Source organism: Chiloscyllium punctatum, chromosome 17 (assembly GCF_047496795.1).
Source record: "Chiloscyllium punctatum isolate Juve2018m chromosome 17, sChiPun1.3, whole genome shotgun sequence".
Classification (NCBI taxonomy): Eukaryota; Metazoa; Chordata; class Chondrichthyes; order Orectolobiformes; family Hemiscylliidae; genus Chiloscyllium; species Chiloscyllium punctatum.
The window spans coordinates 101,756,293-101,781,012 of NC_092755.1; the positions used below are offsets into that span (position 1 = coordinate 101,756,293).

At 41.0% G+C, this 24,720-nt stretch overlaps 1 protein-coding gene across 3 annotated transcripts in view; it reads right to left on the minus strand.

Annotated features, from left to right (window-relative positions):
* The window catches only part of emid1 (EMI domain containing 1), a 343,266-nt gene extending 318,801 nt beyond the window's left edge, over positions 1-24,465 (minus strand). The window contains exons 1-3 of one of the 3 annotated variants that reach the window (XM_072588069.1): positions 23,733-24,465; positions 14,318-14,434; positions 12,859-12,962 (exon numbers count right to left, since the gene is read on the minus strand). In XM_072588069.1, coding sequence (XP_072444170.1) covers positions 12,859-12,962; positions 14,318-14,434; positions 23,733-23,935 — 424 coding nt within the window. In that variant the 5' untranslated portion in view covers positions 23,936-24,465. The remainder of the gene's footprint in view (positions 1-12,858; positions 12,963-14,317; positions 14,435-23,732) is intronic. The other 2 variants (XM_072588070.1, XM_072588071.1) reach the window with 2 other exon arrangements.
* Positions 24,466-24,720: the final 255 nt, after the last annotated feature.

A 24,720-nucleotide genomic window follows, 5' to 3' on the forward strand; every position in this document is an offset into this window, starting at 1 on the left:
CTCCTACTCTTGTTAAACCACTATATTGCACAGTTTCAAGTAGCTTTTCTACACATTGATTTATCTAATAATGTATTTGTAGATAGCATCCAAAGGAAATAATGCTGTTTTTATGCACTGCCTGTTAACATAGTTACCACCTTTTCAACCTAGCCCCTTGCTTGACGAGTGGTGACCCTCAGGTTAAACTCATCACTCGTCATCTCTCTCTATGGAGGACTACAGTTACTTCGTGGTTATTAGTGCAAATAAAACTGCTGAAGAGTTCATAAGTTATGCAATTTAATATGTTACCAAGTGCATTAATTCAATGGTTCAAGAAGGTAGCTCACCACCACCTTCTTAAGGGCAACTAGGATTGGGCAATTAACTGCCGGCCAGCCAGCATCATCCATACCCCATGAGTGAATAGATATTTTTTCAAGAAAAATGCAATGTGTCTTGATTACACCATCTACAAAATTTTCTGTTGAGTTGGTAAGAGGAGTTCTATTCAGATACACATGAGGACCTTTAACAAGTTGATTCATGAATCATGTTTGGAGCAGGATTGGGGCACAAACAATCAACAGATATAAAAATATGAACGATCAGCAAGTTAATATTTGAAGAATGCTTGAATTTCAAACTCTTTGAATTCACCAGCAACTCAAGATCCAGGGGATATTTATCTTCCAAGTTTCAACTCCTTATCTTAAGTCAGTGATCACCATGAAGCCAGCTGGGAATAGAGGTAGTGAGCAGCAAGGGGTGATCAGATGGAAGGAAAGAAATGGTTCTGAACACCCAGTTTACATTGCAGGGAGAGATGGGGCTTGAAGGTTAGGTTTGGGGGAGAGAGAGGGTGAGGAATAAGAGCTTGGTGCACAGGTGCCTAAAACCTTTCTGCACTCCTGGATTCATAAAGAAAATTAAAAGAATAACTGACAAACATGCTCATTTCAGCCTGTTCTTCTGTCCCCAACTGCGCTGCATGTGAACATCATCTAACAGCCTCAGGCTAGACTTCAAATTAAAATAGTCGTTAGACCGGATTCTGTTTCTTCCACGTGAGAGATGTTAAAATCTCCCCTATACACTGCAGTCAATGACAATCTTTCTAAAACCACTGAGACGCTGAACTGCACCAATGTAAATAAACAATAAAAATTAGATCAAGCCCAGAAATTACTTCGTAAAACATCGGCACAGCCAGCGAATGACCGATTTCTCTGTTAGATAAGATATAAAAATATGAACTATCAGCAAGTTAACATTTGATCGATATTTGAATTTCAAACCCTCTAAATACAAAATGAAAGACAGAATCTTATTGAAACTTGCACCTCAGTTTCATTTAATTGTCTAATTTTGTTGGAAGTGATATATTTTGACAATTATCTTTCAAGTTTAACGAACTATACAAAAACTCCTTTCCCACAAAATATGCTTGCACAGTACTAAAAGCTATCAGTACGTCCCAGGTAACTGCACTACTGAATGAAAATCATTGCCCTTTTAAGTAGTCTGTCTGAAAACAGAAAGAAAAGGAAAGCCTGGTAATACTTTTAATCTTCTCAAACTGCAAATGAAAAGAAATGATTGTACTTAAGTAAATTTCTATCTACATCTTCAATTTATCTTGATTCTATTACCATATTAACTTAGGTTGGTGATTCTAACAATCAAACTGAAAAGCATTTTACATATGCCGAGCAGCAGAATTGACAGTCCTGCTTCCAGTTTGACTGTGGATCGATAACATGGTCAATTTGACAGCGTCTGTAATTACCTAAGTCAGAAACAGACACAGATCTCATCAGTATAACACTACAGATGGTCTGAAGCCTGATGGGCAAACACAACAAAACAGTGTTCCAAATTTTTAAAAAGGACAAAATTCACACACTAGTACATTGTTGTCTTTGCCATTAGATTTTCAGTGGAAAACCACAGCTGTTCAAAATTTATGAGGACAGTAAATTGTGCTCAGTTTGAAAGTGATAGTGAAATGTACAGTAAGCCCTTGCTTTATTATGATATTTTTGTATATAGTAGTGTCAAGGAAAATAATTGCAAGATGGTCTCTTATTATGCGTAACATTTTGCTGGGTTTACTTACTATCTGCTGTTAAATTTACAGGTGAATTCAGAAGATATATATTCAATTGTTCACTATGAAAAAGGTTAGTGCAGAAGACTGACTAACCAAGTACACCAGGATGTTTTGCCAGGATTTGAAATTATACTTCGATTAATGAAGGACTGAAATTGGATTAGTCAATACCAACTTGAGTGATCGTAAGAGCTACTAGCAGAAATAGAAGTAGGCCATTCAGCCCATCAAGTCTGCTCAGCTATTCAGTGAGCCTGTAGTTGGACAGGTAGCTAGCTCAATTAGCTGAATGGCAGGTTTGTGATTCAAAGTGACACAAACAGTATTAGCTGTGATTACCATGAGTGATCCTCCCTCTCAATCTCTCCCCTCACCTGAGGCATGATAATGTTCAGGTCAGGCTCACCACCAGTTACTTCTATGACTTTGCCAACAAACTTTTCAACTTTGGAACGCACTCGACTTTGTGAATTTTGAGTTTGCTGTCATTTTAACTTTGGTGCATTTTATATTAAAGGTACATAACATATATCAAGATCATTTCTCTGAAAGAGAACTGGAGCTTTTGTGCTTTTGAGACCCAACAGTCTGAAGGATATTGAGAAATAATGTGTGGAGTTACCAACAAATGAATGGCTCGAATTGGATAATGAGTGAAGGCGATCATCACCGAAACAAAGCAGCAGCAAGGACCAAGTCCTGGGGAATCCCTCAATTGACCGAGAGTTGCTATTATGAGAGTTGCTAGAAGTTTTCAAAACTTGAGAAGATCAAAAAGATAGTGGATCTAGCTATCAGAAGACAACTTTTCTGGAATACTGTAAACACGTTGATTTCAATTCAAGAGAAGATATGAGACAGGAGGTAATTTGAAGGGACACACTTGGAGAATAAACAGAAGCACTGAATAAAAGCAGAGGTATTATCTGAGACCAGGCATGTACTCCAGAGTTACATTTGATGGGAATTACAACCATGCACACAAATGAGCTATGGAACAAGGTCAGAATTGGATAAGAAAAGGGGGCTGATAAAACAAGGTTTCTCTGAGAGTGAATATCAGCGCCATCAGGACAGAGGGAAGCATTAACATCTGAGGTTCAGCTTTTTCAAGTGACAAGGAACATATGAAAACTACAGCAATAAGAATACCTCGGTTTATGTCTCTTTAACAAAGTTATACTTGGAACTCTAATAGGAGATGTTGAGTGATCACTTGCAATGATTAAGTTTGGGAAGTATTTGTAAAGCTGATCAAGATATTGAATAGGTGTGATAGGCTGAAGTTGAAATAAGACAACAGACATGGTAACCAGTGGAGGACTGGTAGTATCTGAAAGGAATAAGAAAGGTTTGAAGCATTTGTCAACAAGAATATTGATTACGTCATTCACACAAACAGACAGATGAGAAGAGCAGAAGCAGCTTATAGCAGTTACCAGATGGTAAATGGGTATATCTTTCACTCCAAAATATTTTCATGATCTTAATTTAATTTGCTTTCATTTCTTGCAGTAAAATAATTCTGCATTCCCAAGTGTGTGTATGAGTATACAATTTATTTTCTTATTTCTGTATTTTTCATTCCCAACTTCCTTTCACTATTTCTTCTTGGTATAGTTATTTCATTTGCTAAATTATACAAAGGTGATTTATTGGCCAAGATCACTTGTTTCTCTGTCATGCTTTACTTTATTTAGTTCTTTGTCAAAATAATTTCTGTCTCATCTATTTCCTCCTTGTTTTATTTACTCTTTATCCTTCATTTCTTTTAACAACATGTGTAGTTCAAACTGCATGACTGACATTTATGGGGACCAGAGTGATTTCCATTTCCTACAATGGCTGCAGGACTGTCCACCAGATGACAACATAGTGAGTAAAGTTTTGCTGTTAGACTATTCAACTTTTGTTAATTACAGCCACATATTTAAGTTCAGAACATTCTGAAGTATATCACTAGCAGACCTTAATAAGGACTGCAATAGGAAAACTTAAGGCAGGGAGGAATGATACCAGGGAAACTAGACTTATATTTTCTTCCGTTACCATCAAAGGTGGTCTGAACCCCATTTATGCAAACTGACTGGTTACATGGGTTCCTTTGTATGAGGAAAATGAGTTTTTAAAGTTAATACTTAATTCAGTATTATATTGGCACAAATATTTTTCTTTATTCACTCAAGTGACATGAGCATCACTGACTCGACCAGCATTTATTGCACATCTCTAGCTGCCCTGGGGCAGGTGGTATTTAGCTAGAATAGGTACTCCCTCATGGCTGTCAGGAAGGGAGTTCCTGAATTTGGACCCAGCAAAGCTGAAGGAATGACAAGATTGCTCCAAGTCAGGGTGGTGTGTGGTTCAGAGGAGAAATTGTCAGTGGTGGCATTCCCATGCATCTGCTGCTGTGTTCTTTCTTAGTGGTAGAGGTTGCAGGTTTGTAAGATGCTGCTGAAAAAGCTTTGGTGAATTACTGCAGTGCATCTTGTACAGGGTACACACTATGTCAGCAGTGAAGGAAGTGAATATCAATGAAGCCCTGGTTGATGTCAAACTTTCTTACACGGCCAGTTATAAAAATGATTTGCTTCCCTGAACTTCCAACATGACAGTAACTGAATATGAAGAGGAATGCATTATCTATGAAGTGTTCCTGGTAGGAGTTGATTTCCATGCACTTCCTGAAAGCATACTACCCCACAACCAGACTACCATTGTACTTTTGTGTCTGTAGCTATTCTGGACTGCCATGGTATGGTCTTGGTGTTGGAAGTTCCATCTTCCTGCATTGGAATGGTCATGATTTATGATAATTTTTATTTCATGGGGTCGATCAGTAAATTTTAAGAGAATTTCCTTAAGCTTAAAAGCAAGCCTGTACGTAGTTTGATACTGAGTACTAAATTTAATTTTCACTTAATTATTAAGAAATCAAAATCATTTTTCACTAAGCTGATTGATTTAAAAGTCTAGATTAGAGTGGTGCTGGAAAAGCACAGCAGATCAGGCAGCATCCGAGGAGCAGGAAAAATCGACATTTTGGGCAAAAGCCCTTCATCAATTTTCCTGCTACTCGGATGCTTCCTGACCTGCTGTGCTTTTCCAGCACCAGTCTAATCTGGACTCTGATTTCCAGCATTTGCAGTCCTCACTTTTGCATGATAGATTTAAAACAACAGTCAGAATCATTTGATAGGTTGTTATAACTGGGGAATAATTCCTTTCTCCTGAACTCTCAGTTGTCTGGAACCAAGTATGTTTCAGACAACATTTTGAACGCCTTGAATAGTGTGCTGTTCAGTAATTAATGTGAAGCAGGCCACACAGTAAGTTTAAATCAGAAGAAAAATGTTTATTTACACAATACCCCTCAGACTCAAGGACAAATACAAATAAAGATGAATTCTGCAAACAAAGCTATTAGCAGGAAGTAGTAAACCATGTGATCAAATTTCCAAATTGCCACACTTTGCTGGTCTGTATGGATATTCTCTTATGATTCTTCAGATGAATGGAAGATCGAAGCCTCCAGGTTTTCAGCACAGATCACGGTTAAGTTTCTGTACAGACCAACCTTTGCAGGTGAAAACAAGTCAGCCTCTCTCTCTCTCTCTCACTTGCCGGAATTGACTGGTTGTTCAGGCATTGACTCACCCCTCTTGTCCTGTGCCTTCAGACTGATTAGATATGCTCTTTTGTGGCCTTAAGGTCTCAGCTCTCCCCACCAGCTCGTTTAAATCAAGCGATGACAGCTTTCAATGTCTCCCATTGCTCGCATAAGAGCTTGGAGCTGGGTGATTGATAACCAATGGTGGGGTGTATGATTCAATGGTGGAGGGGGTATGATTGATGATCCAGCAACATGCCAATCCATCCCTGGAACAGTTTCATTCGATATTCCATCTTCATGGCCCAGAGAGATCTGGAAGCCATATTTGTGAAATCTCTTCCATTTCATGGAGATGGATGGTCAGTATGCACCTGGAAAAGCCATTTGCATTCTGAAGCAACCTCCCAGACAGATTGGCTGGGAGTGAGTGCACTGTGCTCGTCGGATTAGGGCAGGCAACTGCAGGAGTGATGAATCTCACCAGCGATAAGTCTCACCAGACCAAGTAACAATTAAGTATTTTCATGTTTTTCACACAATCAGGAGCTTTGCCACTGAGAAGCCCCTCCCCCCACCTGAAGCAGACCAGCACGTAACCCTAGTTTCCCAGTTGGGAAAAGCAACCACTTTTCTCAGGGTTGGCATGAGGCCCTAAGGTGGCTCTTAAATGACCAATTAAAGGACCTTAATTGGTGAGGTCATACACAGACCTTCTTACCCAGAACTTAATTGCTGAGGGGGCAGAAAGGTGGAGCAAGATTCTGAGTGTCTTTCCAAGAAGAATCCACCCAATTATCTGCCCCTTCCTGCCACCTTTATTGCCACCGCTGCATGGGGAAAAGCACGCTCATTCTCTCAGTTCAGAAACCACAAACTCACTTGACTTTCCAACAATCATTCTGAGAGGGTGCAGTGCCCATTATTTCTCCCCATTTAAAAAAAACTCCAAAGAGTCTGCCCATAACTATGTCTGGAGACACGATGTAACCATCACAAAGGATTAAAATAGCTCAAGAGTACCCTGGAAGGGTTAGGTATCTCAAAGGTTTGAGCACCAGGTTAAGTTAGCTGTTTCGTGCTGTTACTATGTAGCGGCTACATAAGTGGCATTTATCATTAGCAAGATGCTACAGTCAATGTAAAAGGGTGTTCAGCTTATTACACAGGTGGGTAATGTGCTGTATGAATTTCAGGGCCATCTCTTGCAGTGCAAATGTGGGTTTTCCTCATCGAATTGGCATTTTTGTGAATTATCCTGATGAGGGCAAGACAAAATGCTTTGAGAAAACACATCTTTTTTCAGCAATATTTAAGCTTTGTATTAACATCTAATTAATAAATTTGCAAGTATTACATTTTACCAAGTGTAAAGAACAGTTTTAAGCATTTAAATTTTCAGTGGACCTCAACATTCATGTTTTTTTTTCTAGGTTTTACCCATTCATTGGATGGCTATTTGGCTATTTGGATTAGATGGGACCAAATATGTGTAGGTTAGGTGGATTGGCAAAAGTAAATATGACAGGGCAGGGGCTGGGTCTGAGTGGGATGCGCTTTGGAGGGTCAGTATAGTCTCAACGGGCTGAATGGCCTGCTTCCACACTGTATGGGCTCTACGATTCTATGATTAATAAATTGCTTTCCCTATTTTAACTGAGAAATCCTAAACATTGTGCTAAAATCATGTTTTAAAAAGCCAAGGCCCAGAATGCATATATTTATCGTTGTTATTAGTAAGTGGAAGCAATCATATATATGTCTGTAAAGGCCCGAGGGGTTAGGAGTCAGAAGTATCATAAACTTCACTCAGTATAATGATGTCTTGTGGACTTATGGACAGAATAGCTTTGGATCTCAAAGGGATGAGACGTAACATCTGGTAGTTCCCTATTCAACCTGTTCAGAGATGCTACTGCATACTGTGCAGCAGATGGGATTTGAACCTTTGCCTCCTAGCTCAGAGGTAGGGACATTTCCATTGCACCACACGAGCCCTGTAGCACAAAGTCTCTAGATTCCTTTTAAACTTGTTGACAGATGTTATACCACACCGCTGGAGCAGGTGGGAATTGAACCCAGGTCTCAAGATTCAGAGGTAAGGACTCCACCACTACGTCATAACAGCCCTCAAAGTCTCAAGATCCATGCTTACCATACCAATGCAACCTGTAGCTAGCTGCTAACATTCAACAAACTATATCTTGTTAATCACAACTGACTCTTCTAATTAGACCAGGAAGTGGTTTCCCTCTCCCACACTAGACCCTGTAGTTACCTAAAATTAAAGAGAATGATGGCTCCAACCGTCATCTTGAGCAGCAGCTCACAGTGTCGTGAGCTGATCATCCTACGCAATTGAAGCAACAGTTGCTTAATTCCTCTTGTCCATGAGCCATTTGCTAATACTGCATGAGGCAGGGTTCAGGTGTGACTAAATCATTGCAGTGTATTTAACGAAAGGATCTGTTACAGCTGCTTGTTCTTGTGTTTCTATGAGTTTTAATGTTTTGATTTCAAAGTAAATTGAGCAAAAATTGCTAGTTTGTATTTGGGAATTTTATATAATTAAGTTCAAAATCTGAGAATCCTAAATGTATGTCTATGTTCTGGAAGCATTATTGCTAAGTAACTGTATTTGTAAATATTTTGTCACTAAGTGTTTTTAGTACTGTCATGATCCTTGTGGAGATCCATAAAACAACGTTGCCAAATATACTAAGCAAACTCCTAAAACAAAGACATTCCTGAGCTTTAAACATAATAACTGTCTTTTACTATGCTGCCAGTATTTTACAAGTTTAACAAAAGCAATATTTTAGTATTTAATTTATTCAGATGATGATTCAGAGTGTAAAATATGAGAAGTCTAATGATTCTATGAAACAAACCCAACAAATCTATGTAGGAATAGAAACAAAAACACACCCTTTGAGTTTCTTTCAAACTAAAACTAACCCAAAATTAAATTTCACTGATTGCTCCTGATCACTGGCACTGAGTACCCATTCCGAATTCTGCAATATTTGGTATGAATGTACAGCAATCTACGTTTTGCCCATTTGAGCATCATAAATCATAGAATATTTTATTTGGCCAACATAGAATTTATTTTTCCTTCTCTCACCCTCATCCCAATTTTTTTGCCAATTTACTGAACAGAAGGTCTGGTTACCTATTGACACTTTGAGAGCTATTTTCTTGGGGAGATATATGTGCATTTTAGTGACAATGATCCTTTTAATGCTCCCTGTACTAAGTACTACCTTATAATAACACAGCTGATGTATTAAATTCAAGTATATTAAAGGAGTGAGGACAAGAAATCAATGTCTGCCAATAGGTGGCATTATCTATGGGTACCACATTGCTTAGAAGCAACAAGTACACTGATCCAGTATAATGTTTCCCATTCACAGTAGTAGTTTGATCTATTGGTGATTATCATCATGGTTTTAATATTTAAAAACTGTTTGAAGTTAAAATCTGAGGGGAGTATTTTGAAATAAATATTTGGGGAACAATCTATTGCAAGACCTACAATTGCAACATCCCTTCAGTAGTAATTTAAACATTCCTCATCCAGATGAACATCCAATTTCTGGTTTGGGGCATGATATAAAACGGACCACGTTTTGTCCACAACAATAGAGCAGAACTGAAACCAAGCTGAGCCATATGGAAACTGTGCTTTCATGCCTCAAATTGAACAGCTGTAGATGGTGTATTGGGTGACCATACAAATATCGCTCTCTTAATAGAGTTTGTGCTTGAATCCAGCCCAGACTAGTCATTTGACAATCACTCTCTGCTGACTTGTAGAGTTCTGTGTTAAGAGTTGCAACATTGCCAAGTCAATTACGAGTGTGCAGCAATTATCATAGGGATCGTGGTAATGGGGCCAAAACCACAAAACTGCTCGCAATTTAGCCCTGTTGGAATTCGCAGTCAGTGGGGTGAAAAGAATGATTGGTGTCGGAAATCAAAAAAAAGTGCAGTGGGAGAGAATGAATTTCAGCGCTCAAAATGTTCAAGTTACAACTTGCATGCAAATTGACAAGTAGCTAAATACCTTTTCAAATTTGAAATGGGCTTCTGTCCAGAAATTTAATTCTGGGTTTTAAATGTTACTTCCAGACAGCTAACTAAATGTACAATATTACTGACTGAATATTCTAAAGTTTGACAGCTTCTCATCAATTGTAGTAAAAAAGAAGCAATGTACAAGTCAGTAGTCTCCCAAAAAAACAAACTAGCCTTCACACTAGACTCTTCAGACAACATGAATAAATCAAATTCAACATATCAGAACATAAGTGCAATATGAAAAAGTCAAATAAGGAAATATAATAAATTATATAATAAATTTTGTCAAGAATCAAATTATCTGTTAATAAGTGCACTACAGTTTTAATTGCATTTTAACAATAAGTGCAGAATTTGAAGTTAAACATGTGCTTTGCGATTTCTACAATGTAGTCTTTTTCACTATGTTTTTACTTCAGTTTGAATCTCCCAACTGAAAGCTTTGACCTCTTGCTGGGGTTCAGTTCAGTGTAACCTTTGGTACCACAATAGTCATTGTGCATGTATTACCTGGAATTGTAGATAAACCAAGTATCAATCCAATCCCCCAACATCAATCAGTAGCACTGCATAGTGACCATTAATGTGTCATCTGACTGTAACCTAGCAATTCATAGCCTTATTGTCACAGCCCAATGATCTCATCCACAGTAGGGAGAGAATGTTGCTAACTTGTACGACTCAACCAATTAAGTCGGTGAGTATGTGAGAATCAAAGGGAACACTTTTAATTTTCTGTACGTATTTTAAATCCTGAAATTGAGTCAAACAAACAAACCAAAACATATCCAGTCACTGCTAGCTTGGTCAAGTACACTGGAATGTAGTTTATATAAGATTAACAGTCATGAAACTTCAATATTCGAGTACATGACCTAGTTTTAGAGCTTCTCCCAATTCCAGAAATGCACAGACTTCAGGCAGTGCATCTGCTTTGCAAACTTTGCTGTTTATTTTGATAGCTTTCTGAACTCTAGTTAATAAAGCAAACTGTGCAGATAAAGGGAAAATAATGGCTATAAAAACACACAGATCTCTATAGATAGATCTGCTACACAAATCGTTACTTAAGAAAACAGATTTTTATCAAATAAATTTCAAAAAGTTTCAAGTGAACATGAATCCATATAGATGCCTTTATTTCTGACCCAGATTTAAGGTTCATGTTTGAACAGATTGACTCATCTTGTGAAAGCACATCTGATTTTGTGTATGTATTTAAAATGAGTGGCCAAAAATTGAAATCAGGAAAATTTGTTGTTTAATATTCTGATAGTAAGTGAAAAACCATTACTGCAAACTGAAGCAATGTTTATAATTATACAATTATAATTAGGCAATTCAACAGTAGTTCTCTGTGCAATGAAGCAATGTACTAGATGTATTCTTAATATCAAGCAAGAATGTAATCAAAGCATTATAATCAATACATCTTGCAGACTATAGTAAGAGATCAATTTTAGCCAATTTGGAAAAAAAAATTATTGATGGCCCAAATGGGTCCAGTGAATGAAATGAAGTTGGCATTTAATTATGACTAAATGAATAAACGTGTAAACTAGACATTTATCACACAAATTTCAGTGATAAATATAATTGAGAATGATTACAGGTGGAATGCCTTGAACAAACAACAGTGCATTACAATATATTTAGACAAACACTGCATTCATGGAATTAAAGGTATAGTCAGTATGTGTATATGTTAATTCACATGTACATTAATCACACACAATTAAAGCTATAGTCAGCACATACATATGTTAACATATATGTATCTACGCATTTGCTTTCACAAAATAAATATTTTTCAAGTAAATTGGGTGGATTTTGGGGTTAGTGACAAACAATGATGTTCATCACCTTGAAAAAAGCTTAATACAAAGATACAGGGATTGCAAGACCATGCATTTCCCCTTTCCCAATGACAGGGTAAATCTAACATCAAATCAAGGGGATATCAATGTATACAGCAACAGAAATGTCATTCATTAGACTAATTATCCAGTCACAATGGAGTATTCTCTCAGACAGTAAATTCAGAAGTAAAAGACCATTGAAACCCTCCATCTATAATTTTAAAACTTTAATAGCTAGTAAAATAAATGATTCGGATGACTGCATCAGACTAAAGTTAGGAACTTGTTTTTTTTAATTAAAAGCATTATTTTATAATTGTCAAATTTATCATAAAACAGAAATTTGTCATCTAATATAGAAAATTATTTTTTCAGCAGTTGTGATATTGTTCACTAGTAATTATGAACCGTGCTAAATTGCCTCTCATTCAAAAACATGCCACCGTTTTTTTGCCATGTCAAATTAAGAGAATAGGAGTGGAAGCTTTTGTCATCTTAGTGATTTCTAAGTGTTTACAGTATTACAGGTCTCCAATATTGCACCCACTGGAGACAGGTAGAGCCATTGACAGCAAATTCTGGATTTCCCTTTGCCTCGGCATAAAGACTCCTCAAATTAATGTTAGTTTAAAGGAGTAAAATCTGCAGAATCAAAACCACTCTGATCCATTCTAATTAGATCACTTCACAGCAAATAACCATAACTCTGGCAGTACAGTATTGTTTCAAGACAAGAATGAATGGTTAGAACAAATGTTCCAAACCAAATTAAAAGAGACAACAAAAGTATTTCTTTACATTTTCAAAACATTTTGCAAATTCTGCTTGTCTTGTATAATGGATTATAAAAAAATGAAGCTACTGCCTTTGAAAGGTATAAATTTTCCTGAAACCAGAAACTTGCTTGCATCTGTATACAACAGGTCTGGTATGTTCCCCACCAGAAATGAGGCAGCACCCAAAACTCCACTCAAATAGGGTGACAACTTTTAAAAACTTACTTTCATTCAATATTAGCTGAATTCGCACACATTTTTACTGCTTTGTTTAAGAATCAATTTGTTTTTTTGACAATTTGATATGCTATTAAAATGTCACTTTAGCAAAGAGGTATTACTATGTATTGTTTCACTTACTCATTGGCAAGTAATGCACAAAGGCAAATGCCATTCTGTAACATGTTTAACAGTTTGTGGCAAGGGTCTCACCTTCTTCACAACTGCTCCCTCTGAACCCGACACAACATTTCCATTCTATTGCTGTCACTGTTTTGTAAGTCAGTCTGTAAGTTGGTCGGATCATCGCCCTGTAACTGAAAAGTACAAAACCGATCTGTGAAGTAAGAAATGAGAAGCTGCTCTAGAGCACAGAACTGGCACTGGGGAAGTGGGTCACACCCTCACCATCCCACAGCCCTGCCCACACAACCAGACTATGGTACATGGGCATGGGATTCTAAAATACCAAATTAAGTTCAAACAATGTCCCTGGCCCTTTGAGGATTATAGTCAGGTAATATTTGACACTAAGCCACACGTTTGACCAGAGTGTCTTTTGCTAAACTACTTAGAAGTAGCAAGGCAAAAAGGTTTAGAGAGGGAATTTCAGAGGTCTGAGATTAAGTGAACAGCTGGATCAATTTAAGCTTGTTCTCCTTTCACCTTAATATGTTTGTTGGTTTACAATCAATCAGTCTCATCATAATTTTAATCAGCCTTGCTATCTCTGACTATTCCAGCATCGATATCCTGGAGATAGACATTGATCCAAAACTCAAAATGACCAGCCACATAAATGCCAGGCTGGATATTCTATAGAGAGTGGCTCATCTCCTGACACCCCAAAGCCTCTTAACCACCAATTCAGCACAAGTCAGGAGTGTACCATTGTAAATTATGGCAGTTATAGAGTCATAGAGTTACACAGCACAGAAACAGATGCTTTGTCCAACATGTCAATGCTGACCAGATATTCTAAATCTCTCTAAGCCCATTTGCCAGCACTTGGCCCATATCCCTCTCAACCCTTCCTCTTCATATACCCATCCAGATGCCTTTTAAAAGTTGTAATTGTACCAGCCTTCACCACATCCCCTGGCACTTTGCACCACCCTCTGCGTGAAAAGAATTGGCTCTCAGGTCCCTTTTAAATCTTTCACCTCTCACCTTAAACATGTGCCCTCCAGTTTTGGACTCCCCTACCTTGGGAAAAAAGAACTTGGATATTCACCCTATCCATGATCCTCATAATTTTATAAACCTTATAAGTTCATGCCTCAGGTAGTTCTCAGTTTAGATTCCCTACAGTGTGGAAACAGGCTTTTCAGCCCAACAAGTCCATACCGACCCTCTGAAGAGTAATCCATCCAAACCCATTTCCCTCTGACGAATGCACCGAACACTATGGGCAATTTAACATGGCCAATTCACCTGACCTGCACATCTTTGGACTGGGGGAGGAAACCGGAGCACCCGGAGGAAACCAACGCAGACACGGGGAGAATGTGCAAACTCCACACAGACAGTCCAAGGCTGGAATAAAACCTGGGACCCTAGACTTTACAATGGATACAATGTTTATAACAGTGACCATGAATTGCACAATTCGATTGAAAACAGTAAAGTGATCAGATTGATGTGTCGAACAATGTAAGTAGTGCATTCTCACCTGATACCACCAGGACAGCCCCTTGGCCATCTGCAGCTCTGATAAACCCTTTGCACATATGTTCCATTCTGTACTTGGCAGGACACTGTTTTTGTGACAGTGTACGGACACCAATTCCTTAAACAAAAGAATGAATAAGTTGATTTACAGGGAAATGGTTAAAACTGAATGAATAACCAATTAACATTACAAACAATCATGAAAGGGTAAAAGATTCCCCAACACTCCAAGATCATCACTGGTTTAAGAAAGCAGCTCACGCCACCTCCTCAAAGTGAATACAGATTGACAATAAATGCTGACCTGGCCAGTGACTCTCACATCCCATGAATAAAAATAAACAAAAGCAGGAACCTGTTCTTCAGTGCCAACTATGCAGAAGTGCTCTTCGAGTAGATGTTGTTGATGGCAATCAAGTAGGGGGCCCTAATTCAGGAGTCTGTGTTTTCCGCATTATCAACCACCTGTAGGAGATCAGCTTTCCCAACAAAAACTGTAAATGAGACCTTGATGATATGTAAAGCGCAACATCTTGAGCACTTTAAATGAACAAAATGTGGTTGCTCTTGACCACTCTTTCATTGTTGCTCAGATATGTACTCGTGTCCTAAAGTGGAACTTTTCCTGTATTTTCTGTGCTTTTGAAATTTTGCTTGCTCCAATAATTATTTGTTCCTAATAGTACCTATTGTACTGGCTATTTTGTAATAGAAGTATTTGGAGTTTGGTATAATTCTAGCAACGAGTGCTCATTAAACAACAATTATTGGGGAAAAAGACATGATAAATTCATTTAATGATTTCTTAAAAACACTTCACATGGAATTAATTGTTTTTAGATGCTGTGACTATACTGCAATTAGTGTACAAACAGCAGGATCCACATGACCTTTTTGTCTTGGCTATGGTGTTGCAAGGATGAAACGTTGAGAAGTGCACAAAAATACTTCACTGCTCTTTTTGAGGCTTTCAATGATTTGCTCAAATTCTGGAATGGTACTTGATTCCACAACCTTCTGACCCAGAGGTTACTAACTGAGCAAGTTGACGCATGGTACTCCGTCTGGAATGAATACTCGCTATACACTCCGAAAGGTGAGAGCTCTTTCACATTGTGCCAGGCACTAATACAACAGCAGAAGCTGACACGGTGTGAATGGAATTTGATCATGCTTGTTACTGGAGAGAGTCCAACCCTCCTTGGGGCTAGCAGACTGGCGCCAATCATGAATTTGATTTGGGTGGCCTGGGAAAGAAGCCATTTACCCAAATGCACTGACTTCCTCCAAAACCCTCAGACATGGGGACTGTGGGTACTCTAATTTCCAAACAAAATTCAATATGCTGCTCTATTTGCAATATTTCTATGTTGGACACCCCACTGCTCCCAACTATCAACCCACATAACAGAAGAGCTGAACTGGAAAAAATAACAGTTCTTTTATAAAGTATAAAGTATCCTGCTTGGCTACCACATTTCCCTACAAAACAACTGTGCCAATATTTCAACAGTAATTACTTGGCTCAAGTGACTTGGGACATCCTGTGAATAGGAAATGCTATATAAATGCAAGTTCTTTATATGAATTCTATTTATACTAGCTATTTTTGGAATGAAGATCATTGTACAATAAATATGGCTTTGAGACCAGTGCCGGTGGTTTATCCGGCCTGTAAGCATTCACAAAAACAACTTCCCCCTCTTGCTTTACTAAACCTCAAATACAATAGCAACTCTCCGTTCAACCGGTCATTTTTCATGTGAGGTATAGCCGCATCAGCAAGCTATTTGATTGTGAAGGTATTGCAATAAAACCGTGTCCTAACTCAATCAGACACCTGCAATTGTGTGCTCAGGGGTGACGAGATAGGAATAAGGGTCACTAACCACAGCAACTAGGATTTATTTAGTGGCTTTAACGTGAGCTATTCCACAGGTCTATGATGCAGCAACATTTGATGCACAGCCACATAAGATGTTATGGCAAAATGCCAAAATTAGTGAAATTGTTCAGTTTGTAGATTCATTGGAAAGGATGAAAGTGAGGTAGAGAGGTAGAGAGGTAGAAAGGTATAAGCAACAAATGGCACAGCAACTAAAATCAGGGATATTCAAGGGGCCAAAGGCAGAGGGTGAGACCACAGAGACATTTGAAATGAAGCATTTATAATCCAGGCATCGATTAACCACAAGCCAGTGTTGGCAGCGGGCAGAAAGGAAAGATGTGATGGCTGAACAGGACTTGGTGTCTGGAAGGAGCTAGGCCTGGCTCATCCTAATGGAATATCCCATTTCCCTAAGCCAAAGGCACTGAGGCAATTTACATTTGCCAGATGCTGCTGTGGTTGAGATCAGTTGGCTCAACATAAACTAAGGAAGAGCTTTTTACAGCAGCTGCTCTTTATGCTTAGACTTGTCATATCTTCAAAACTTTCTTTTCTCTCTGATTCATCCAAAAAAATACACAGATCTGTTAAGCACATCCCAAGTAACACCACATTGGCAGCTGTAAAGTATCCAGCTATACTTGGGACATGGTAACACTGACAATACCAAACACAAACCCAAAGTCATCTTCTCAAGTTCCTTGGCACCATTTTCTCCTCACCTGCAGATTCTAGCCATTGCTGAAAACAATGTATTTTCGAAGTGATCTATTTAGTGAAACAAACAGGCAGAATGGAAAATGTGACAAAAATGATATGATCGTAGAGTCACAATATCAGAGATGTACAGCACGGAAACAGATGCATCGGTCCAACCCGTCCATGCCAACCAGATATCCCAACTTAATCTATTCCCACCTGCCAGCACCTAGACCATATCCCTCCAAACCCATCCTATTCATATACCCATCCAGATGCCTCTTAAATGTTGCAATTGTACCAGCCTCCACCCCTTCCTCTGGCAGCTCATTGAATAAACATACCACCCTCTGCGTGAAAATGCTGCCTCTTTTATATCTTTCCCCTCTCACCCTAAACCTATGGCCTCTAGTTCTGGACTTTCCCCACCCCAGGGAAAAGACTTTGTCGATTTATCCTATCCATGCCCCTCATGATTTGATAAAACCTCTATAAGGTCACCCCTCAGCCTCTGACGCTCAAGGGAAAACAGCCCTAGCCTATTCAGCCTTTTCCTATAGCACACATCCTCCAACCCTGGCAACATCCTTGTAAATCTTTTCTGAACCCTTTGAAGTTTCACAACATCTTTCTGATAGGAAGGAGACCAAAATTGCACACAATATTCCAACAGTGGCCTAACCAATGTGCTGTACAGCTGCAGCATGACCTCCCAACTCCTGTACTCAACACTCTGACCAATAAAGGAAAGCATACCAAATGCCTTCTTCAGTATCCTATCGACCTGCGACTCCACTTTCAAGGAGCTATGAACCTGTACTCCATGATCTCTTTGTTCAGCAACACTCCCTAGGACCTTACCATTAAGTGTATAAGTCCTGCTAAGATTTACTTTCCCAAAATGCAGCACCTCGCATTTGTCTAAATTAAACTCCATCTGCCACTTCTCAGCTCATTGGCCCATCTGATCAAGATCCCATTGTAATCTGAGGTAACCTTCTTCGCTGTCCACTACATCTCCAATTTTGGTGTCATTGGCAAACTTACTAACTGTACCTCTTATGCTCACATCCAAATAATTTACATAAATGATGAAAGGTAGTGGACCCAGCACCGATCCTTGTGGCACTCCACTGGTCACAGGCCTCCAGTCTGAAAAACAACCCTCCACCACCAACCTCTGTCTTCTACCTTTGAGCCAGTTCTGTATCCAAATGGCGAGTTCTCCCTGTAGTCCATGAGATCTAACCTTGCTCACCAGTCTCCCATGGGGAACCTTGTCGAACGCCTTACTGAAGTCCATATAGATCACACCTACCATTCTGCCCTCATCAATCCTCTTTATTACTTCTTCAAAAAACTCAATCAAGTTTGTGAGACATGATTTCTTATGCACAAAGCCATTTTGACTATCCCTAATCAGTCCTTGCCTTTCCAAATACATGTACATCCTGTACTTCAGGATTCCCTCCAACAACTTGCCCACCACCGAGGTCAGGCTCACTGATCTATAGTTCCCTGGCTTGTCCTTACCACCCTTCTTAAACAGTGGCACCACATTTGCCAACCTCCAGTTTTCCAGCACCTCATCTGTGACTATTGATGATACAAATATCTCAGCAAGAGGCCCAGCAATCACTTCTCTAGCTTCCCACAGAGTTCTAGGGTACACCTGATCAGGTCCTGGGAATTTATCCACTTTTATGCATTTCAAGACATCCAGCACTTCCTCCTCTGTAATATGGACATTTTTCAAGATGTCACCATCTATTTCCCTACAGTCTATATCTTGCATGTCCTTTCCACAGTAAATACTGATGCAAAGTATTTGTTTAGTATCTGCCCCATCTCCTGCGGCTCCAAACAAAGGCCGACTTGCTTTAACTTTGTGGGACCCTATTCTCTCCCTAGTTATTCTTTTGTCCTTAAGGTATTTGTAAAAACCCTTTGGATTCTCCTTAACTTTATTTGCCAAAGCTATCTCATGTCCCCGTTTTGCCCTCCTGATTTCTCTCTTAAATATTCTCCTACTGCCTTTATACTCTTCTAAGGATTCACTCATTCTATCCTGTCTGTACTTGACATATGCTTCCTTCTTTTTCTTAACCAAACCCTAAATTTCTTTAGTCATCCAGCATTCCCTGTACCTACCAGCCTTCCCCTTCACCCTGAAAGGAATATACTTTCTCTGGATTCTCGTTATCTCATTTCTGAAGGCTTCCCATTTTCCAGCCGTCCCTTTACCTGTGAACATCTGCCTCCAATCAGCTTTCAAAAGTTCTTGCCTAATACCATCAAAATTGGCCTTTCTCCAATTTAGAACTTCAACTTTTACATCTGATCTATCCTTTTCCATCACTATTTTAAAACTAATAGAATTATGGTCGCTGGCCCCAAAGTGCTCCCCCACTGACACCTCAGTCACCTGTCCTGCCTTAATCCCCAAGAGTGTTTTGCACCTTCTCTAGTAGGTACACCCACATACTGAATCAGAAAATTGTCTTGTACACACTTAACAAATTCCTCTCCATCTAAACCCTTAACACTGTGGCAGTCCCAGTCTCTGTTTGGAAAGTTAAAATCCCCTACCATAACCACCCTATTATCCTTACAGATAGCTGAGATCTCCTTACAAATTTGTTTCTCAATTTCCCTCTGATTATTAGGGGGTCTATAATACAATCCCAATAAGGTGATCATCCCTTTCTTATTTCTCAGTTCCACCTAAATAACTTCCCTGGATGTGTTTCCGGGAATATCCTCCCTCAGTACAGCTGTAATGCTATCCCTTATCAAAAACACCACTCCCCCTCCTCTTTTGCCTCCCTTTCTGTCCTTCCTATAGTATCTGCATCCTGGAACATTAAGCTGCCAGTCCTGTCCATCCCTTAGCCATGTTTCTGTAATTGCTATGATATCCCAGTCCCATGTTCCTTCCCTGTCAGACCTCACTTTAAACTTGACAAAAAAAAACGATGAAGACTTAAACACATATGATTTAAGATAACTCAACAATTCTGATTCTCGGGATAGGTAGTCAGTTTCGCTCCACTTCTCTTCTGTTCCGTTCATAGCAAATGTTTTAGCACTGCCCCGTTACAATAATGTCAATTGTGCATTTCCAGAAGTTATGCTACTTCAGCCTTGCTGTTTCAAACAATGGAAGAGGTCAACGCAGAGATGGCTGAAGGCTTCTCCGATCTCATTCCAGTAAGTCAACATACAAACAGTCCAGACTTTGACTTCACGTTACTTGAAACAAATGTCAAAGTTGCCCCTTCCATTCATTTTTGATGCATTAATCAACAGATGAAAATAAATTCAACGCCCTGATCAGTCAAAACCAATGCTGAGAATGTGTAGGGTTTTAAGAGTCGTATTATCTGAGATGCAGTTATTACAGGCCTAGCTATTTGTGTTACCCTTCATGCAGTTCCCTTTGGTTTTGAGAAAGCAAGGTGTGCTGCTGTTTTCACCGGGATTTGGTGTTGTACTGGAGTGGACAAAGTTTAAAAAAAAACACTCAACACCAGGTTTAGAACAGAATCCCTACAGTGTAGAAACAGGCCCTTTGGCCCAACAAGTCCACACCGACCCTTGGGAGATTAACCCACCCAGACCCATATTTACCCCTGACAAATGCACCTAATCTACACATCCCTGAACACTATGGGGCAAATTAGTATGGCCAATTCACCTAATATGTACATTTTCAAATCGTGGGAGGAAACTGGACCACCTGGAGGAAACCCACGCAAACTCAAATTCCATGCAGACAGTCGCTCGAGGCTGGAATTGAACCTGGGTCCCTGGCACTGTGAGGCAGCAGTGCTAACCATTGAGCCACTGTACCCATGCTAGTGCTTCCAAATAAATCTGTTGGACTATAACCTGGTGTTTTGTGACTTGTACCTTTAACCATTTTCACTGGGAAGTTTTGAACCTCAGAGTGGCATTAACACACTCGGAACATGACCCGCTGAATAGCCCTATGCCATTCATGAATAACTCAACCACATGGCATTTCCAGTGAGAACCTCTGAAATAGCGAGGCATCTGGTGCTGACTGGCTCCAATTGTACAATCAAACCTCAACATTAATCCTGGAGTCTGGCTCCATCTCCACCAATCGCATACCCCACCCCCAGCCAACACCATTCACCCCACCCCACCCTGGCTACTGTCAGCTCTGAAGAAGGGTCACTGGATCCGAAACAATGCCTCATCCTTCTCTCCCACAGATGCTGCCAGATCTATTGAGTTTTTCCAGCACCTTCTGTTTTTGTTTCAATTTTCCAGCATCCACAGTTCTTTGTTTTAACGTCCAACTTCTGGTCAGTATTAGCCAGATGTAGTGTGTAGCATGAGGGTTTGAGTGGATAGTGAGTGTTTGTGGGTGGCTGTGATTGGAAGCTGTTATTACTGTGTAAGGTCTGGAAATCTATTGCCACAAGCAATGTTGTGATGTCAACAAATCCAAGTTCCTACAGTAAGTGTTGTTAGGATTCTTCAATAACAAACATTATAGCTTCTCCTTTGATACTTAAAATGAGTTATTTTTTGAAAGTAGAAATAACATGGTCATTAGACTGGAACTGTTTAATTAAACGCTTTCCTGCCTTAAAGGCCCTCTGTAGAAATCTCAGAATTCCTCAATCTCACTTGGCCAGGATACATTGACATGTCCACTACTGGCAGTTCCAACTAAGGCACTCCAACAGACCCAGCTGACAGACTAATAAGGAATTCATTTCAAAGTGATGCCTGGGACTCTTGTGGTGCAGTGGTAATGCGTCCCTTGAGCCAGGACGCATGGCTTGGAGTCCCTGCTTCAGAGATGTGGAATAACATGTCTGAATAGACTGGTTTACAATGTTTATTATTAGTTGCCCATCTCTAACGCCTACAGTGGGGAAGGGCGGTGTAAGGAATGCCACATTGCTCCTGCTGCTGAGGTGCAAGTTGGCCCAGTGACGCTCAAGGAACGGCGCAGTGATTCCAAATGAGAAGTTTGTAGGGGGTTTTGTGGGCGCTGGCGTTTCCCTGTCTCTGCTTCCCATGTAGGTGCTGGAAGTGGTGGACTTGGAAGGAGCTGTGGATTTCTGCAGTACATCTTGTACATGAGGAGGCGGAGCAGGTGTTGGACTGGGGTGGAACAAAGTTAAAAATCACCCAACACCAGGTTATAGTCCAACTGGTTTATTTGGAAGTACAAGCTTTCGGAGCGACCTGATGAAGGAGCAGCGCTCGGAAAGCTAGTGCTTCCAAATAAACCTGTTCGACTCTAACCTGGTGTGTGATTTTTAACTTCATCTTGCACACAGTATGAGTCGCTGGTGGGGGTGGGGGGTGAGTGTAGAAGTTGGTGATTACTCAAGCTGAAGTCCAGCCCCTCTGCTGTTGCAATGTGCCCAGATAGTTTATCAGGCGAACAGAAACTCGTCCCGCTATAATCCTACAGTTGTATCCCTGTTTATAAGAGAGCTCAGCACTGTTCTGTGCAGATATTGGAGGCGGGGGCTCCAGATAAGTAAACCACTGCAGTTTCATATTTGGGGAAACAGATCTGTTTTGATAAACTTTCAGTTTGGCTTAACATGCGATTAAAACCCTGTAACATTACATTCACGCAAGCAAGTACAGAGGCGATCAGAATTGTCCAGAAGTGAAGCGACCTGACAAAGTACAGAGAGAGGCTTTCAGCTTTATCAATGAAGCAGTGAGCTCGGTTTGCTGCAGTCCATTATCCTTCGCGTCCCCCCGGGGGGGGGGGGGGGGGTGCTGCTGGAGATCCCTCTGCAATCACCGAGCCAGGCAAGGCGGCCTGGGCGTCTGGCTCCCGTGTTGTGGAGATTTCTTGGGAAGGAGGGAAGAGGCGGCCTCAGTCTTCACAAGAAGAAGCCGCCTCGGCCGAGCACTCCCAGCCTTGCCCCGACCTCTTGCAACTCACAAGCGGGCGGGCTCGGCTGTTCCGCTCCTTTTGTCCTGATGCTTTGTGAAGGAGAGACAGCCAGCCATTGTCACTGTATGACCCAACAGGGTCAAATAACCTCACCATCCTGTCAAAGTGCTCGGCCAGGAAACGCGTTAGGAAAAGGAAGTTAATTAGGACTTTGGTTACGTCCTGGAGAAAACACACACTTATTTGCAAACTTGTGGTCCAATATTTAAGGTCCAATCACTTGGTATTACCAGCCAATTGACAATAATGTCTCAAGGTACAGTTTGGGCTGAATTCAGACAATCTATGCCCGAACACAGAGGGACTTGGCGATGAAGTGTAGGCGCCCACATCACTGGCTCATACCCGCAATAAGCATGAGACAACAAATCAACCCCCTGACAAACGGTGCCCATTTCAAACAAATCCCACTGCCAACTCACAACAACACTAAGAGAACCCCACACTGCTGAAACTGTACTAGGAAGCCCAGTGGGTCTTTAAATGCTGCACTGCTCCTTTTTTAAAAGAAAACTTTTTTAAAATGTCAGTCTCAACACGTGTTCAAGGCAACTATTGTACGACAGTTTTAAACGATGACTAACGCCTTAATGCTATCAAACAAAGCGATTAAAGGGGTCACGCAGTCAACCACTTGGGAAGGTCGGGCTGTTTGAAGAGAGGAGCGGATTTCTGGTGCAGAAAAATCAAACCGATATCAGGGGGAATCCTGAAAGTATCTCCACGCAGTGAGCTGTTTGCCATTCCCTATCCAGCAGCAACACTGACTGCTCTGCAACAATCCCTTTTGTATCCTCTCCCGGGTAAAGGTTACTCGTGTCCTCTGGATTAACACCAACAACTAGAAAGAAAACCCTGGCGGTTTACCTGCGGGCGAGAAAGCCATTGCTGACACCTCCGAGCTGGTCCTTGCTGCTTTGCAACCTTGGGGGGTATTTGTACTGGAATCCGATGCCCCACGAAGTGCACACCAGGGGGATTAAGTAGAGCAGGAAGAAGGTCGCCTGCAAACCTCTCCACGATGCCGTGCACCGCCGGAGGTTCCTCAAAGTGCGAGCAGTCCCGGCCATTCCCCGGACACTTCACTGGATGCTGCTTGGTTTTACTGCCTGCCTCCTGCAGGGCCCAGGCGCCAGTGGCGTGCACCTCCCTCTGCCTGTGCCGGAGTGGGTGACAGAACCGGGGGCTGGGCGGGGGCGTGGAGGGGGGCACTCGGGCAGGAACCGCAGGACACAGTGAGCTCTCCCCCCCACTGTCCCCAGAGAAACGCTGCAAACATCCGCGAGTGTCAGGGCTGCTGGGTCATCACCGACTGGCGTCTGCCTCAGACTGTCACTGAACATGGGATCTGGAGGGAGGTTTTATACAGAGAGAGGGGGCTGCCTGTCCGCCCGGCTCAGTGCTGTGCCCTGGCGCTTCCACTTGGGCTGTTTGTTTCTGCTGAGGGCAGAGAGAGAGAGAGTGTGTTTATCACTTCCCCTCTCCCCCCGGGGTCTGTATGTGGTGTTTGTTTGTGTCTGTGTTTATCACTTCCCCTCTCCCCCCCGGGGTCAGTGTGTGTCTGTCTGTGCCTGTGTGTGTGAGAGAGAGAGAGACGGCTGGCATTGGATTGCTGCTAGTGAGAATTCAGACGGGGTGGGGGGATTGGAGAATATTTTCCCTCCCTCCCCCCCACCTTCCCCGCGGTGAGGTGGGGGGGGGGGTGATCAGCTCCTGAGGGAGTACAGGCAACCCCCTCCCCCAACTTCCTCATCCGCAAAATCCCTGCAGCTCCTTCCCCTCAAGCGCCTTCACAAAGCGCTGTCATGTCCTTTCCTTTTGCTTAATTAATGTTCATTTTCTTTTTGTTTTCAGC